Source organism: Pipra filicauda, unplaced genomic scaffold, assembly GCF_003945595.2.
Source record: "Pipra filicauda isolate LSUMZ 115617 unplaced genomic scaffold, ASM394559v2 scaffold138_size1969278_pilon, whole genome shotgun sequence".
Classification (NCBI taxonomy): Eukaryota; Metazoa; Chordata; class Aves; order Passeriformes; family Pipridae; genus Pipra; species Pipra filicauda.
In genome coordinates, this window is record NW_024103862.1 from 108160 (window position 1) to 127210 (window position 19051).

General features: G+C 36.8%; 1 protein-coding gene across 1 annotated transcript in view; it reads left to right on the plus strand.

Moving 5' to 3' along the window:
* Positions 1–19051, plus strand: part of NKAIN3 (sodium/potassium transporting ATPase interacting 3) — a gene marked incomplete at its 5' end in the record, with an annotated part of 184562 nt that overhangs the window by 84068 nt on the left and 81443 nt on the right. Inside the window, one exon of the mRNA XM_027748216.2 lies at positions 9058–9255. Within this exon, the coding sequence (XP_027604017.2) occupies positions 9058–9255 (198 nt within the window). The remainder of the gene's footprint in view (positions 1–9057; positions 9256–19051) is intronic.

Sequence of the window (19051 nt, forward strand, 5' to 3'; positions counted from 1 at the left end):
TAATTGCTATTATTTATTGTAAAGACCAATTATTTCCAAAGAGTATTGGACTTTGTAAATACTCATCAGCTTGCAGAAAAATGCCTCATATTGACAATATTTTGATTTTTTTTCCCTCAGGCAAACTGAACATTCTTTTTATATATATATATATGAGGAAACTCTTTATGTAGTAGTCTTGATTTTGTTTTCAGTAAATATGTAAACTGATGTTAATATTACTTGTCCTTTTACAGTTGTGTTCTGCTGTCTTCCCAACTTTATCAGTCTATCTAGAAATCATTTATCATTCTTCCCTTTGTCTGTTAATATTATTTCAAATTTGAGAGTAAAATGAAACTATCATTTCAAATATCAATATGCTCATATATTTGTGGTGGTCTCATTTTGTTCTTATTTATTAGAGAAGAATATATTAAAAATTGCATGATGAAGGATTGCAGATAAGTCTGTGATTTTAAAGAGTGAATGGATTGTTAGGCTTCTCTGTGACTTGTTTCATCTCCTAAAGTGACCAGATTTATATAACATCTGTTAACAGGACCATTAAGTAATCCACCTAGACTTGAAGTTATTAACAGAGCTTTTTATAGTCACCTCCTGAATTAAAAATACATTTATGGGGATCATATTCAACCACATTGATGTGAAAAATTTCTTCAGAGTTGAAAAAATATAATTAGACCTAACACCTCACTGATTACCTTTGGCATGGCAAACATGAAATCATCCGAAAGTTACAGAACATTGTCAGATCCTTTTTATTAATCTCATTAAAAGAATTTGAAAAGTTTGATTATGATAAGTGCAGGCTTACCATAGAGACAGTATATCAGAGAAAAAGAGACCATTGTTCCTGAAATTGTTCTCTGAAAATCTCAAAATTACTGGAGAAAACAAATCAGAACTCTCTTTTGTGTGAAAATCTGTAAGAATTATTGAGGTTTGCAGGTGGATTAGGCTGCACATTAAATTAATCTCATCAAGGCCAGGTACAATGCATTGCTGAAAGAGATTGGTAAGGTTGTCTTTTTTGACCACAGCTGGTACTTGTTCTCAGGAAAGCACTGCTGAGTCATTAAATCGTACAGAAAAATATAAATATGTAAATATATAAATATCATGTATACATAAATAAAAAACAACATTTGCATATATACATATATTTATATAAATGCATAAAATGTTTCAAGGAACCTAAAATGTGGACTAATGCCTGTAGTCAATGTGAAATGAATAATTAAATAAATCACATTGAGTTCAGCTACAGCAGATTCTCTTTTCTATTGTCATTGGTATTTCACTTCTAGGAAAGGGAGGATTTTAAATTTCATCATCTAACCTTAAAGTTTCTATAGGGGTTGTATTTACTGTTTAAAAATTAGTTATCAAATTCATTTTGGAGACTGTCATTGCTCCAGCAGAATGCAAATGAAGCCTGTGATAAAAGGATTGGTCTGCTAAAAGGATTGCTTTGCTAAAGCCAAGGTCATTGGCAAACAGCACCACAAAACTTGAGGGACTGGCAAAAATATGATGACCTGATATCACAAAAAAGAAATATAGAAATGAAAGTGTCATGAGGAAGTGCATGTTTCTGAGAGCATCTTGTGCTTCACTGAAATGAAAGCAATAAGAAAACAGACCGTTAGCAGTTCAATACACTTCTACTGCTCATTGTTTCCTGTGTCATTTTTTGTTCTGAGTCTTCAGAAGGGCTTCAGCAGTGTAGACACTAACTTCTTGGCAATCTGTTTGTTAGTGGCAGACAGTCTTATTCAATGAACTGTATAGTTCGCTCTAAAGATGTAGTGAATTAGCATATCTTTCTGGTTGCCCTTTGCACACGCTCAAAAATAAAAATTTGGATCTCCTGACAAAAGTTCCATGAAATCATGAAGTTTGATTTATATATCAATAAAATTAGGTATTCCTTATTACCTCGTCTAAGCTTTTAGGGTTCACTTGGGTCTTTCTCCTTGATCAAACAGTTAAAAAACCGTTGGCCCTTTCCTATACCCTGGTGGATCCATGATTATCCAAGATGGGGGACTATGGCACATAATGTCCTGATCTAATTTGTGATACTGAACTCTCCCATCTAGATTCCAGGAGCCCAGCTTTGAGAAAGAGCAGCAAGTAATGCAAATTATGGCACAGACTGGAAGTGCCTAGCAGTAGGGTTCATAATTTTTGAAGCTTTCCTCTTCAGCTCTCTTTCTTGTAACAAGACCAACTTCTTATTGTAATTTCATATCCCTGGGAATGGAGGCTTTAGCAAAAATGCTAAACATGACCAGATTTGCCATAAAACAGGAGCTGGCGATATCATCAACTACTGCTTTGCTTCAAGCAAGCAAAGCAGAGAACACAACAGCAGTTGCTTAAACTGGACTATTAATCTTTAAAAGTGTTCCTATGTGCAGGTAGGAGCCTTCTGGCTAGTCTCAAAAGAAGGAGTTATTTTTCTTGTCAGAAATTTCAGCATTCAAGTGAGTTTTCAAAAGTCTTTTTATGGTGCTTTTTAATGTCATCAGAATCTGGGACAGACCCTCAAATTCAGAACACACTCTCTCATGCATTTATTTCCAACAAAGTATCTCCTTATGTAGCAAGAGATGTTATGGTATTCTCAAAGTTGGGACAGAGAGACAGCAGAAATGAAGGAAAATATTAAAATTAACCATACTATTGTTATGACATTATATTCTTAATCATGCCTTTATCCCTGTGCTTTGTCTTTGTTCATAACCACTGTGAACAAAATATGGTCATTTGGATAATAACAAAGATCCTGTTTTGGCTAGAGGCTACATTGCATCTGCTCCTCATAAGGGATTACATGAGCTTTTGGCACAAAATGTGTCTCCTATTCATGTGCATTTCCAAGTAACATTAGAACGAAAACCCTAAGAAAGGGTCAGTTTTGCAAGGTTTTTAACATTATCATAACCATGGTTCAAAAGTCAGAGGGCTATAAAAGGATTAATAGCTTTAGTATGATCAAGCCAGGAATGTCCATTATAAATGTAGAAGTCGAGTGTCCACCAACATTGCAAGAGTCTTCTCAATTTCCTCAACCAATGTACATGTTGAATACTTACAGTCTGTAAACATGGTGAGGTACTCAGGCACATGAGTCTGATCCTTTCTGCTTTAATAATAAAAATTACAAAATATTGGGAAGAGTTGTTTTCCGTATTTGTTTGAGGCAGCTTATGTTTGAGGGAAGGTATGTTGGAATCAAATTTTAATTTTGTGATATTTCGAATGTATGCATGACTCCGTAGGGATGTCACCTTAAAAACAACAGAAAAGAAAAAAAATATATAGGTTAAAATTTTTTTGCTGAGACTTGAAATTGCTTTGTGTTATGAATTCCTTTTTCAAATGCTCAGTTTATAAACTTTTAGGACAGAATTTTTTATGGCCCATATTTGTAGTGTTTTCCCATTGTTGTATACTAAGACTTTTCAAGCTTTTTTTAACTTTTCGTGGCTCTCTGCCCTGAGAAGTTTTCCTACAGCATTTGTGTTGCTGGCTGTATATGGCCTGCCGATGATATTTCTAATTCTTCACTATTGCAGTTACATTTCAGTCTCATCTCCTTTCTTCATTTCAGTCAAAGTCAGATATGGCTTGAGTGAGGGACACACCAGTCTTCACAAACCCTTGGCTTGTACAAACCCTAGTCATATTCCCAGCCTTCAAAACTCAAATCAGTGGTCACAGTTTGGCATCACTCCAAATCTGTGTTATTTCATACCTTTAGATTATCAAGAGGGAATAGGTGAGAGCAATTTTCAAACTAAGTGCTCAGCTTAATCACATGTTAAGGACTCCATTGGAACAAAACAACTTTTCAGGGCAGTCATCAATTCTTTGTGTTCATGTTGAGCTTCCTATGGCAAGTGATAAGTAAGGCTCATATTGATCCAATCACCCTGTCTCATGCTGTTTTTCCTTGGGGCTTGGAACTTTTTTCTGCCATACTGTGTGACTTCTCTGGACTGTTTCTCAGACAGAGAAAGTGCCACAAAAGGGAAGTAGGCCAGATTAAGGTGTAACACATGGAGCTCAGATTTGAGCACGGATCTGAATATTGCCAAAGATCAGATCTCATCTTTATGGGCAACAAGTTTCAGAAAACAGCCCCTTGTTTCTTCTTATGATTTGCTGTTGTGACTAATACTAACACTGCATGAAGAAGACAGCAGTATGCTTCTCTTTTTGACTTCTTGCCTTCTGGCTTCTTAAAGACATTCCACTATATTCCACTTCGCTAGTAAGTTTGGTAAATCTTTTGCTAGTAAGTTTGGTAAAAAACTTAGGTAGATCATTTAGGTAGATCATCTTCCTGCTTTTCCAAATAAATTTCCAAAAGTTATTTTGTTCACTTTTAAAAAATAAGATAAAATCTGATAACATTCTCTATAGCCCAAGGAATAAAAGTAGTAAAATAAATAGAAATAGAAGCCAGTACTGCTTAATTTGTATGTCTTTTTTTTTTTTTGACAGTTGTACATGTGGAGGGTGACCTATATCCAAATGGCTAACAAGTGCTGCATTGTAGATAGATTGGGAAGACTATTAATGGAGTAAATCAATGTAACTTTCTAACAGTAATTATGCTTGATATGGAAATCTTTTCCTATAGTCATGATCTGATGTCATGATTACAGAATTTGCTCTGTTAGCGAACCTCTAATCTCCGTAAGTGGGAACCATGAACCTTTAATTCTACCACCCAAAAATTACTTTGCCTCTGTACCTCTCAACCACTCTCAGGCCATGATGCTGGGGTTACCTCAGCATGGTCTGTGTCTGAAGATCCTATTACTGTGAATTTTCTCTTGAAGTGGTAATTAATCTAGGTGTATCACATAGTTTATCTGGTTTAGTATACCCTGAGTTTGCTGCCACGGGGGTGAATTTTCTGTGTCTAGTCTGACATCCAGTTCAGACAGCTGAATAGTCCTAATAGAGTCAACATATAAGCTTCAATTTAAGAATGCTCTTTATGTCATTTGTTCACCAGAGTGCTCATGATGAGGTCAGGATATTGACTGAATTATATCTTGAGCTGCCTGGAATCAGCATGGTTCATTGTTTTATCCCATTTGCAGGAATGCCACAATTATTGAGTGGGCTACCTTTGACCTCTAGCTCATGGGGTAAGTAAAAGCCATCTGTGTAACACTGAGGCAAGAGTTTAAATTATAAAAAAAAAAAAAAAAAAAAAAAAAAAAAGAGTTGAGTCAATATTCCAAAATAATCATCCCAATCAAGACAATATGGGAGCTAGTGACATAAATTTCTAAGTTTGGAAATGGGGAATGGCCATAGACTTCTTCAGTATTATCTGCCCAGGCCTTGAAGACCCGTTTGTTTAGCAGTAGTGAGAGAAGATGAAATGTAAGACTTACTTTCTTGTGAAGGAAAAAAGTGCTTTTCCTCCATCCCACTCAAAACACTTAATGTTTTTGTTACAGTTTTTGTAAGAGTGTATTTTTCAGATACTAACGAGGAATAAAAGAAATATAAAATAGCATGACATAAAGCAGAAACATACAGTGAAAAAAAAATTCTGCAATGGTAATCATGTCACAGCATAATATATGTTTGGTATACGAGGCAATCTTAGTGAATTGGGTTTTTTTCCCTGGAGTTTTAATGTCTTTTTTCTTTACAAATGTTAATTTGAGTTAGTCTTAATTTGTCATTAATTTTTTATTTTGCTGTTATAGACATTGTGCCTAAAGTATACACAAATAAATGGAACATCACCCTTGCTATTGCTCTTTAGTTTTAAAATGAACTGTGTTATGCTATGATATCTTAAAATTTATCCAAGTTCACCACCTAAGAATTGAAGCAAAAAATCACAGAATTATTTAGGTCAGAAGGGACCTTCAAAGATCACCTAGACAGCCTCCGCACCATGGGTGGGGACATCTTTTACCAGATCAGGTTGCTCAAAGCCCTGCCCAATAGGAAATGTCCACTTGAAACCAAATGTAGAAAATAAGCAGATGTAAGGAAATGAAACATTATCTCCAAGCACTTAGAAACAGTATTACTGGGACTTACAGGGATTACATCTCACCTAAGAGAAAGTACCTGCCACAGCAATGATTTCCAATAATGATCAAAATTAATCCTTGGGCTGACAGCCAACACAAATCCTATACATAGTTTAAAAGCTTAAATAGACAGTTAAGTGGGACTCTACATTAGTAGCAGTGTGGTTACAGGGCTGATCTACACTCAGGAGTGAACTTAGCACAGATTGGAGTATTACTTTAGTGCTGGCTGAAGGAAGGAATAGGAAACAAGGCTTCCCTTTCCCTGTATCACTTCCCTAAATCCCACATGATTTTCCTGGAAGTTCTGTTATCTGTGTTCTGCCCCCTCTTTGTTTATGATGTCTGTCGGAGAAGTTACCAGCTGAGGAGGTATAATTTACCTGCTGATGCATGGAATTAAAGCCAAGATATATGCTCAGGAGACAGCAATTTTCCATCCATGGATGGTTGAAATTTCAACTGTTAAATGAATCCCAACTAGATTAGTCAGAAAGGCTACTTGGTTTCTTTTAAACTACAGAGTTTGAAACTGAGTCTCTTGCTATGAAGCAGCAGCATTTTTTTTAAGAAATAAGCAGTTTACATTACATCACCTGCTGAAGATTAAATATTTTATGCACCTTTGCTTAATGTTTGCTTGTGACATTGGAAGATAACAGATTTTCTGTTGAAAAGCTTCAAGCACCTGCTTGTATTTTCTGAAAGAATTCTTAACTTTCATTAAATGTGGACTGAAAATGAGCCACTTGGGCAGCAGCTTTTCTGCCATTCTCAGTTTCCAAGCTGTGAATTCACAAATACTGAAACACTCTCAGAAATTCACTGATTTTAAAACCTGTACACCCTGTCAAACAGTCTCAGATTTTCTATTTGTTTGTAAATGACTATAAAGATACAGATTAATTTCTTTAATGCCTGGTACATTTGACTCACTTTATGGATTAAGAATCTCCAAGTAGTTAGAAAGGGCTATGTTTCAGCTGTCAAAAAAAAAATTGATTTTTTTTTTTGGTCAGGCTTTCTTTTATTGATTGGCAGCTTAACATTTATCAGCTAGAACAGTTTATGGGTGCCATTTTGTGAATTGATATTTTAGAGGTCAAGCTAATGCACCAAGTAGTTTTGTTTGCATTTCTAAAACTGATCTTTGCTGGGCCATCATTATCTCCTTTTACCTGCTTTCAGAGCTCAGAATGTAATACACGCAGTGAAAAGTAACTATGAAAATCTCTTGTTACAGCCTTTACCCATAGCTTCTGAACAATAATTTATTTTTTTAAAAGCGGAAAGTGCTGTGATGACATCTCTTTGGGGTTTTTTGCTCTTTCCTTTCTACCTGAATCCAGCAGCCTTGAAATATGAACAGGACCGTCTAGTTAAGTATCTCTAAACATGCCCATCAAGTCAAGCAATTTTTTTTTAATCATTCCAAGAACCAAACATAACAGTATTCCAGAAATGAAAGAATTTATTAATGAGCTGTTTCTACTAATCACATGACAAATTCTTACATTTTAAATGTGTCAGCAACATTTATCAAGCTGTTTCCCTATGCAAATTTGCCATTTTTCGGTGCCGTTGGCTGTGAACTAGCCAAGCACAAGCACTGAAATAGTGTATAATATTAAAAACTCAAAGACAAAAACGGAGGAAAAATATTAAAAAACTCTCAAAAGCAAAGAAAGCTGAGACACCAGTGCCATGGACATCACAATTTATTCCCACAGTTGTGATAACAAAGCATTACCTTGCAATGCTTGATATACACTAACCCATTAATCTGTATTCCTACTCAACAAAGAGCTACTGAAGTACATGAGAGTGAATATGTGTGTGACAACTGGCATTTCTTAGACCTTATAATTGTTAAAAACACTTGATAACAGTGTGCAATCTCTGGTATTGTTTCACAAAGACAGCCTCGGTTGTTTCCTGTGACTCTGTATTTATAATTATATTTTCATTAAACTGAGCTGTCTGTTAGCTGCTGATTTCACAAGTTGTTTTCAGGTTGCAGCTGAAAATTTTCTAAACTAGTATCAAGGATGGACATGCAAAGCCAAAAGACAAATGCCTTGTCAACTGGAAATAATGTTCCAACAAGTCTGCATTTAAAGGGTAAAAAACCTATGGACAGTAAAACAGAAGATTACAAAGGCAGATTTCTTACTGCTACTTACTGTTCGCCATTTTCATTGCTCCAAGTGGAAGTGGGATGAAGTTTATTAAAATGCACAGACATTGTACATGCTGTGTGGGTTACAGTACTACCAATACCCATTAGAGTAGATTTAATAGCTGATCAGGAAGATGATTTGAATGAAGAAAAGTTATTGCTTTTATTTTAAATCCAGATCTGTTCACAGAAGCAGATTTCTTCACTGAACTGATGAGGTGGTAATCTGGGTGATGGGCAGAGGGGAGAAAAGAGAGGAGGGTGCTTGACTGGAGGCATCTTTTCATTTGAATCTTTGACAACTGGAACAACCTGGCTGCCTGTGGTCCTACTTAAAATAATACATATGACTTATAGATAATATTTTAAATTAATATGATTGACGTTTGATTTAGATTGTTTCTAGAACCACGAGGTAAAACTGTCTCTGTTGCCTGTTAAAAAATATTAGTCCTTAAGTGGCATTCTAATCAAGTAACAACAAAATTTGTTTTTCAGGCTGTAAGTCCATGGGGACATAGGTTATGCACTGTTTTGTACAGTATCTGGCATGACTGTTCTTCTACCAGGCACAAACTTCTCTGTGCAACTGCAATATCAATGTATGTTTGCAATTTCCTCACTCAACTCCAACATCCTACTTTCATGTTAAAATTACTGGTATGAGGGTTAAGGCAAATTAGTTATCTTATTGTCCTTAAATATAGTTGAAAAGATCTTTTATTTCCCCTTGCTTTACCTTAAAGAAAGTAAAGAAAGTCAGAGGTTTTCACACTTTTTCCCTCTCTCTCCTAGGAAACGGATCTCATGACCTTTAACATCTCAATGCACCGCTCTTGGTGGCGGGAACATGGACCCGGCTGTATACGAAGGGTGGTTCGTCCTTCTGCCCCCGGTGTCCTAGAGGATTACTCCTACGTCTCCGTGACAGGCTGCATCATTGATTTCCAGTACCTAGAGGTCATTCACAGTGCTATCCAAATACTCCTCTCTGTAAGTTCATGTTTCTTTTTGTACTGGGATTCCTCAGTCCTTTCACATGCAGCCTGCTAGAAGGGGGATGTAGTAGTTGATGTATAGCTGCACAGACTTTTGATTGTATTTTGAATTAGAGAATTATATACGTTATTAAAATGTGCACTGCTCTTTTCCTTCCCTATATCTTGTCAAGCTCAATAGAGGCATAGTCTCCATTCTGGCCTCTGCTGGGACAGGTGAAAATTAACTCAAGTTCTTGGCTCTCATTCATTAAGGTGTGTACAGCAAAGGAGAGTAGGTTTGACCAAAATTAATTTACCTTTATTCAGCCCTGAATGTAAATATATTTTTCATGATACATGGCTAAGTTTCTTCCCAAAGTGAGATATGGACTTGGGTATATGCTTGAAAAGGGTCAAAGAAGTATTAGGAATTAAAGTACGCATTCATATGTTATTTGTTCCTTCCTGGAACTCTGTGTTATCAGAATATGCTGCTTCCATGGTCCACAATTGTTGCAACACCAAACAAAAAATGCAGTAAGAAGTTGTTATAAAAAGCCTGCAGTGTGGGGAACTGCTGGGGCATATATTGCTTTGGGAGCAAAAGCCACAGTCTTTCCTCAATCTGTTGGCTGCTTCTGCTTGTGATTAACAAGTTGTTTGTCATGAGCTGTATGTGATCTCCTAGGTGGTAGCTCTTTCTCTACATAGCTGTGTGTAGCACATTGCAATTGGCTAACCCCAAGTGATTGCATATAGGATCGATCACCCCAGATGCCCAGACCTATTTTGAGAACATAAATGTTTGTGAATTGAGAAATATATGTGCTCATGCTAACCATGGCTACTGGTACTTGTCAGACAGTGGGAGAAGAGATGCATTCTGCATCCTGCTAGTCAGGTGAACTATGTCTGAGCAATCAGAAAGGATAGATATTCCTGGTCTGTTCAGTACTTCAAGCTTTTACTAACTGACTGGTAAATACTACCACTTGCAAAGTAAAAGGGGTCTTCAGAATAAATCTCACTCATTAGTTTAAAATTATTTTCCAATTTTAATTTTTACATTTTTTCAAGATAAGGACATTCTCTTTCAAAAGAAAAAAAATCAGTATATGTGCTTATGTCTGTCATCCTGTCCAGCTGTCTGAAAGTTCAAGATAATTTCTCTGCAGTACTACATGCCTTTTATAAGATGTCAAGTGCTTTTTCTTTGCCACTACTTTTAATCAAACTTGGATAAACTTGTACATCTCTGATTAATGAAATTCCACTTCAAAATCCAGGTCTGAATTAGTGCACTTAGTTTACACATCACTGACATCACATCTGCCTATACAAGAATGTGTCTGCTCCTGGTCTATCAGCTTCCCAGGCATCAGTGACCTCACGAGCACCTACACAAGCCTTCTCCTGCCTGCCTTTCATTCAGGCAGCAAAAGACTTTGAGTCACGATCTTTTCCAGTGAAGATAAAATTACTTCTTTTGCAACCCAGCCCTGTGTATGCCAACATAAGTCATGAAGTTTCTGTGAAAGTGTGCCTTCCAGATGAACTCTGCACACTGTATCTGTGAAGCTTAACTGAATGCTTCTTCCTTACTTTTGTGGGGGCCTGCTACTGAAAGCAGGTTGCTTCTCCCATGAGTTCTTCATTTGCAGCACATTTCTCACAACGCAGTGTTTTTCACTCTGCATCAGTGAGTCTGCAGAAGGGAAACTGAAGTGTCATTAGTTTAAAAGGCAAACAGAAATATTTTAAATACTCCACTTCTATAAGAAAAGATGTATTATCTTAAAATTTTTTTCTAACATTTTTGTGATTATTAACAAATTGAGTGTTAGGTGGAAATACAGCTGGTTGTTGAAATCAGGAACTGTTTTCTTCTGCAATTAATGGTGCAGTAGAGCTCTGGTTAAATGACAGGAACACAAATATTGATATTATAACAATAGAATAAACCTGATTAATATATACAAACTAAGAGAAATATTAAAATTTAAAAAGTATAGAAATTATGTAATAATTATAAATCATAAGAAGTAACTGGTCCTTTCTGAAGGAGTGACTGATTGCCATTCTGGATACAATTCTTTGCAAATGTGCCAGGAACTTATAAGGCATGACTATGCATTAAAGAGTTGCAGTTTCAGATACTGCTTTGACTGATATACGCAGTATTAAAATTAAAATACTGTACACAAAGGAAGGTTTTCCTCCAGTTTCACTGTCTTGCTATCCCATCTGTGACATGTTATGATTAACATACCAGTCTGTACTTCAGTTTCCATTCTGAATTGTAATTTAGGCTTGTTTCATTTACTGTCACACAGGACAGAAGTCACCACATAGATTAATAAATTTATTGCAGTTTCCTCCCATTTTCTGAGTACTGTTGACCTGAGGAAGTTCACATCCATTTTGGATACGTAACAGCTTTCCTAACTGGGGTATCAATATCCATTGTTAGTTAAAAGGTCATTTAAGTTGTCTTTTCAAAGTACTGAAGGACTGTAGATCAGAAGATCATTCTTTTTTTCCTTTTCCTAGTAGCTAGTCCCAAAAGCATTCCTTTTTGGATCTTACAACCTACTTAATTTTCATAACATTTTTATGTAGCAGTAGTCACATAACAAACCATTTTACAGTGTAACAAAAAACTTTATTTTATCATTGTCCAAATGACTGGGAATGTGAACACTTCCATTTGATAGGAAATTAGAGCCTCTGTAAGAAGAAATCCCTCCAGGGGTAAATATTGGATACCTGTTGAGATATATAACTCACTAGTAGCATTTTTGAAAGGTGATTTTTTTTTTTAAACTGATATAAAGATTTTTATATGTACAGAATGCAGCAGTTGTGACCACATTAGACCCTGCTTTAGGGAATGGGCTTGGCATTCATTTATTTAATTCTAACACAGTAAAGCTCTTTTTGTATCTGCTTTATAGTTGTTTCTAAAAAAAATCTTTTATTGGTGGAACAGTGACTTTATATCTCATCCTGATTCTGGGTGGCTATTTAGGTGATCAGGAGTTGAAGATATTAAACATTTCTTTAAATTATGAGAGACTGGTTTTCACTACACTGTAAATCCAGGCAAAGATGTGATATAGGGAGATTAGGAATATTGAATTTTTCCATGGTGAAGTAAAAAGGATTGAGCATATCTGCCTAAGGTAAAGTTATCAGTGGGGAATAGCTTATCACATACACTACCAAGCACAAAACATAGTCAGAAAAATGTATTATTTTCTGCAGAATGTAATGAAGTTGTAATATCACAAGTATAAGAAAAAGCCAAATTGGGAACTGGATAGTGTGGTCACCGTGAGTCTGCATGATACTCCTGCAAGATGGATAGACTTCCTCTGTACACATAATTAAGCATGCTGAAGGAACTGGATACTGAGGCCAACAGGACCAAAACAACTCGTGTTTCTGCTGATGGTCTCAGCCTCCAAATCATGCTTGTGCTTTCAAGCCATCCAACAGGAATAATCCCTGGGATCGTTCACTTGATTAAAACTGGGACTGGGAACTGTGAGGAGAGAGTGGTGGCTACAGCAGACCAACCTCTCACATGTGTAATGGCGTGGGTTACAGCATGCCAGTGCCAGGAATGCTCCCAGGAATTTATTCCTTAATATGGACTGAGGCAGGATCTTGGCAGGAAGTAGATAGTTGGTCTATTTACCCACAAGGGTGTAGAAGAACATATGATTTTTTAAATCTCTGCCAGAGAAACATATCCCCTACCTTTTTGGCATGGTAGAGAAAGGTATGTTTTCATGTCACATTGAGTTGTTACAGTGACATTTATGACACTTATAGAGATGGTGTTGGGTTTCCATACAGGAGTGTTCTGTTTTATTAAGCTCTTCTGTGATCCTAATGGGGGAATGTGTGAGCCCCTCTAGCCCTGTAATAAGGGCTGTATATCTCTCTTGTGTCTATTGTTCTTCCACCTTCTTCCCAGATGAAGAATGGGACATGTAGCTAGACTTTCAGGATAAGGATTTAGTTTCTGAGCTGTTTCTGAATGTTCTTTCACTCTTGGACATACACCCTCTTGATGTGCAGACAGAATTCAAAGCTGAAAACACTTTGAACTTGGGGCACAAATCTGCAAGGACTGAGATGTTCTTTATTTACTGTGGGAATTAATTTCATTTGTATTTGGCCTCGAGAGAAAGTTCTGTCTTTTGCTTAAATGGCGAAGTGAAGATGCTAGCAAAAGTAACACAGCTTTTATTTTGAAACTCTTTCTCTGGTACCATAGAGACCATTGAGGCCAAAACCATTAAAGAATTTTTAGAAAAAGAATTTAGTCTTCATTCAGTATTGGTTGCACTCACTCTGGTACAGGAATGTATCTGGTATGGATACAGCAGTGTGACAATGCAGGGGCAGTTTGCATCACTGTGTAGTAGTTGGAGGAAAACAACTTTGTCTCTAACTATGATTCTGTGTGCAAAAGATGACAAAGCCACATGTAGCTGGTCACTGTTTTCCAGGATTTGTATTAGACAACAAGAGCATAAAAAATATATCTGCTTTATGACCTTAGAAGATGTCTTCTCAGTGCTTCTTTCAAGTCACTAATTTATAAATGTTGTACACTTTCCCCAAAGAGGCAACAGGCTCCCAAAACAGCTTTGTGTCTGAATGCTCGGTGACATGTCTACCACTAGTAAAAAAATTGCAACCTCCTTATCACAAAATCACACAGAAGGGCTGAGGTGGGAATGGACCTCTGGAAGTCATCTGATCCAACCCCCTCACACTCAAGTGGGTCAGCATAAAGCAGTCTTCCCAGGACTGTGTCCAAACAGCTTTTGAATATGTCCAAGGAGAGAGACTCCATAACCTCTCTGGACAACCTGTGCCAGGGCTTGATAACCCTCTGACTGAAAAAGTGTTTTCTGTTCTGTAGGGGACCTCCAGTATTTCAGTTTGTGCTCTTTGTCTATAGTCCTGGCACTGGGCACCATCCTCATTACACCCTCCATTCAAGACCTGGACCCGACGCTGCAGTTGTGGCATCACCAGTGCTGAACAGATAGACAGGATCACCTCCCTTTATCTGCTGGCAATACTTTACCTAATGCAGCCCAGGATGTCATTTGCCTTCATTGAGGCAAGAACACATTGCTGACACATGTTCAACCTGATGTTCACCACAACCCCCAAGTCTTTTTTTTTTGGTGAACTGCTTTCCAACTGGGTGGCCCCTATCATTTCGGTGCAGAGGGTTGTTCTTCCCAAAGTGCAGGACTTTGTGCTTCCTCATTGTTGAACTTCATGAGGTATGTTATGCTAAAAAAAATTAATTAATTATATTTCTAGCTCTTACCTCATATTCTGTAAAAATGGTCATTAACTGTCCAAAAGATTCATAATTATTGATGTACATTGATGCTGAACACTTAAAACCCTCATTGTTAGTATTTTGAGACTTGTCATCCGTACATTTGCAGGTTCTTCTATTTTAATTAATCAGGCACAGTGATTTCAAATGGCCTTGTCCTTTCTCGTTAGATTTAGTTAGACCTCATTATTCATGGTAGTGCGTAGGTAGTAAAATACACAAGTATATTTGTCTAATTACCAATCTCGGTCAATAAAGCAACTATGTGAAACAAGATCAAGATAAATCTGTGGTTTTCCATCTCAGTTGTCGGTCCAAGGATGTTTGATTTTTCGAGTAGCTCATTTAACAGGAACTGAAACCACTGATAATATAGCTGTTTGCATGCTCATTTATTCATTAACTGTTATTATATGGATTTGTGAAAAAGAGGTAGGCAACTTCTGCAGCAGAGCTGGCTAAGGGTGAGGGTATAGCAGACAACAGTTCAAGCATTAGCAACATAGTAGTGCCTTCACCTTGTCAGTTAATCTATATGAGAACTTAATTGTTTTAGACATTTTGGGGTATATGATATAGAGTTGTTTTCCATTTTACATGAAAATTACTATGACAATTTTTTTATTGTACAAAAATGTTAATGAAATTCTGGGCAGGTATTCTGAAATACTTTTCTTTATCCAAAAATATTTCTAGTAAAAATAAAACTCAGTAGTTAATTTGAATTTTTATGGAGCTCAGTATTTCAGTGCAAACTATGATGGAACACTGGAGATAAAGGGAGATCTGGAAAATATTTAGGGTTTTTTTCCTCCTTAAACTTCTCATAATTACCAAACTCATGTCAGAAACAGTGTAGTAGACTATACGTCTGCAACTTAGTTACTGTAATTCTCAGATAGACACTTTCATTTCGTGTCATTTCTGGTGTTCTCAAATTAACCTGACCTAGCACTGAACAGGGAGATGCAGCTGCACAGTGCACAGTAAACTCAGTGGTCACTAATCCCAATACAAGGCAACATCTCTGCAAATAAGCAGGAGAGGTGCTGGAAGAGGTAAAAACAGGTTAAAGTGCCTCAGCAAACCTATGTGCCTACATGCTGTCTTTAGAGCTGGGCAGAATGCTGAATGCTGCACTAGGAAGTTGGAAATTATAAGAGAATAAAGTGGAAAGTGTAACAAAGATTATCAATCAAAACATTTTTTTTTTTTAGAGAACGCAAAAATCAAATATTTTTCTTTAAGAAAAGTAGAAGCAGTGTTTGCTTTGAATTTTAGAGGTATTTTATTGACTATATTGTTGGAAGCCATTAACAGTTTGACGGGCTACTGGGACACCAAAGATCCTGGAGATTCAGAAAACTGGAGCACGTTGCTCCCTAGTTGTCTTCAGGACACTGAAGCCTCTCAGGACACTCACAAGATTTCAGCAGCCTCTGTGGCAATCAGTGCATGACAGTTTACTCAGAAGGTGGAATCAAATTTGCACCTTTCTGCCAAGCTGCAATTCAGTGCAAAGGTTTTGCTGCATTGCCAGCAGTATGCAGCACCAAGTCTGCTCCAGCTGCAAAGTTGATAAACTAGCCAAGGAAATTAACTCCTTCTCTAGACTAAGAGTTTACATGGTGATTGATAGCTCTGGCCAGATAGGCTTGACTTTGCTGAATTTATTTTTTTTATTTCCAAAAACCACATTTCTCTAATTGATTTTTACATGCAGATATGCTTTTAAATAATGGAAAGGTATTTTACTAGGAGGGTTTGATTCCTTAATCTGCACATGTAGTGTAAAGGACACAGGCAAACCAGAGGTGAGCCTTCCTGAGTTAAGTCTTGCTGAGCCTAACAGCAATAGATCTGTGCTCGCTCATACTCATCAGGATGATCCTTTCTGCTTATTGTAGTTGATACCCATGTGCCCAGACTTTCTTATATGGGGGAAAAATATTCACTGATTAAAACCCACCTCTGTGTGAGCTGCAACTGACAGGACATTTTTCTTTTAATCATGTACTGAATCCACAGCCTAGCTCTTCCATTAAAATTTGTTGCCTGAATGTGACCTGACTACAGAAAGAATTTTTTTTCTCTCAGCTATGGTTTCTGATGATTTGCAATGCTTTCTGTTTTGCCCTGGGGAACTAGGAGAATCCAGAGCAGGGATTTCACGAAACAAGTAGTGAAACAACTCATACTTCTTAAGCTTTGAGAGAATGATTTGATTTTCACCAAGGGAGGAAGTCAAGATGCATATATGCTTCTCTCAGAACTACCCACAAAAACAGACAAGCTTTTCTGAGAAAATATATTTTGATATAGGAAGATTGCAGTGCAAAGTTTTAAAAACCCTGCATTCTTTAAATGCTACCTTCATAGATTTTGTAGCTAAAGCTTCTCGCCCAAATTCTCTAATAAATCTGCTAATTTTTTGATTGTTCCACGTTCACCATCTAGTATTATAGAAACTGTTGAAAAATTTGTTTCCCTTATTTTTTTTCAAAGTAGAGAGGGGAATCCCACCGGCAGATGTGAGGTCTAGCACAGGATGTGTTTTCCTGGCACCTGCATAGGTGACAAGTTTGAAAACAGGGCATGGTGGACTAGTTAAGGGGTAGTTCTATCCTTTGCCATAAATACTCTCTTAGCTCCTATCAGCTCTCTCACGAAAGGTGATGGGCGTGGAAACAGCCCAGTTCATGCAAAATTCTGACACGTTGTGTAGGCAAAGACACTGAGCTTCTGCTACTTCAGTGCCTGCCAGAGGACATGGCTGCCACAACACTCTTCATTCACAGATTAGGTGTATGTGTAGCTCTGTGGGGGAGGAATGAAAGCACGTAGGGATTATAGCCCATGAAACTCATTCACACAACGTACCAGAGAGCAGAGTTGGGAAGACACTGCAGTATACCAAGAGAGATCAATAAAAAGTTTATACATGAGTGCAGTCAAGATGAATGTTGATAAGTACCTAAGAAGTGATGCTTTAAAATATCACAGTAATAATTGACATAGAGTTACCTGATGAAGTTGCCTTCTTTTCAGTTTGAATTTTTCCATGGTTGTCAGGCTTGCCTAATACACTTGCCTTTTAATACACTTGCCTTTTTGTACACTTTTATAGAACAAAGAAGTGAGTCTCATGTCATGGAAAGAAAACCAACAAACACAGATGAGAAGGACAGGGTTTGAAGTTGAGGTTAGGAATAAGCATCTGTAAGGACTTCCGTGTTCTCAGAAGGTTCAGAATAGATTCAGTGAAATGGGTGCTTGAGGCATTTCTTTGCAGTGGTTTGATTATGATCTGAATAGGTAAGGTTGCTAGAGGTCTTGAAAGAGAGACTGATGTGAATTACTTTCAGTTTATAAGTTTTTATGTGGTGTCAGTAACTATTCTGAAAGGACAAAATCATCTTAAAGTAGAAGCCTGGAAAGCAAATTTAATTTCTCCTCTCCCATGTAGAAGGCTTCAGTTGAAACAATTGTTCACTTGGAAGGACAAAAATTATGAATAATTGTGCTGCTCCATAATTCTGATGCTAGTCTGAAAATGATAATTGAATAAATCAAGTGTTGCAGAAAACATCTACTAGATCCGTCCAAATATATGATATAAGTAAAGATCTTTCAAGAAATCATTCCCTGTGATGTGGAACTTTCTTAGCTTAATTTTCCATTACCTCCTATGTAAATTAATGTTATGTAGATTAATTGATAATCATTGTGAATGACAGTAAAAAGTGGTAGGTAATTAAACAGCCTCTTAAAAGAACATAATAATTTCCATTTTTACCTGTGTTTTCTTTAATTTATTTTTATCTTTTTTATTAATTTATAATGCACCTGATATCTTCACACACATACATGCGTAATATAAAAATATTATATTTTAGTAATAAATTTAAGTATAAGGATCAGCATAGAAAACTAAAGTTACAATCTGGTTGCTTAAACCAGACAGCTTGAGTATTTATTTAAGGAATACACTGGTTTCCAGAAAAATTTTTCAAGAATGAACTCCTGTGGGTGCCTGAAATATCCTCTTCTTTGCCTGGAGGCTTTTCTTGTAAATTTAATCTTCTTGGTAGTTCTTATCACTACCGGCCAGGGATTGACAAGTTCCCCCTCCCTGGATACTGAATTTTTACTTGGGCAATCAGGAGTGAACTCCTGGAAAGACCCTTCTTCTCCCTTCCCTTGATCAAAACCAAACTGTAAAGGAAAAAGAAAATTCTCTTTTCTTCATTTGTACTTTTAGAGCATGCTCACTTGTGCACCCAAACTGCAGGTCATTTAAACATATTTCAGTCTTCAGTAATGAGAGTCTCATTATCTGTGCCGTCATATTGTTCACTGGTAACGTGGACTGTATCTGCCTCATGCTACCAAGCTTTAACAGTTGATACAACACAATAACTTATCAATATGCTAT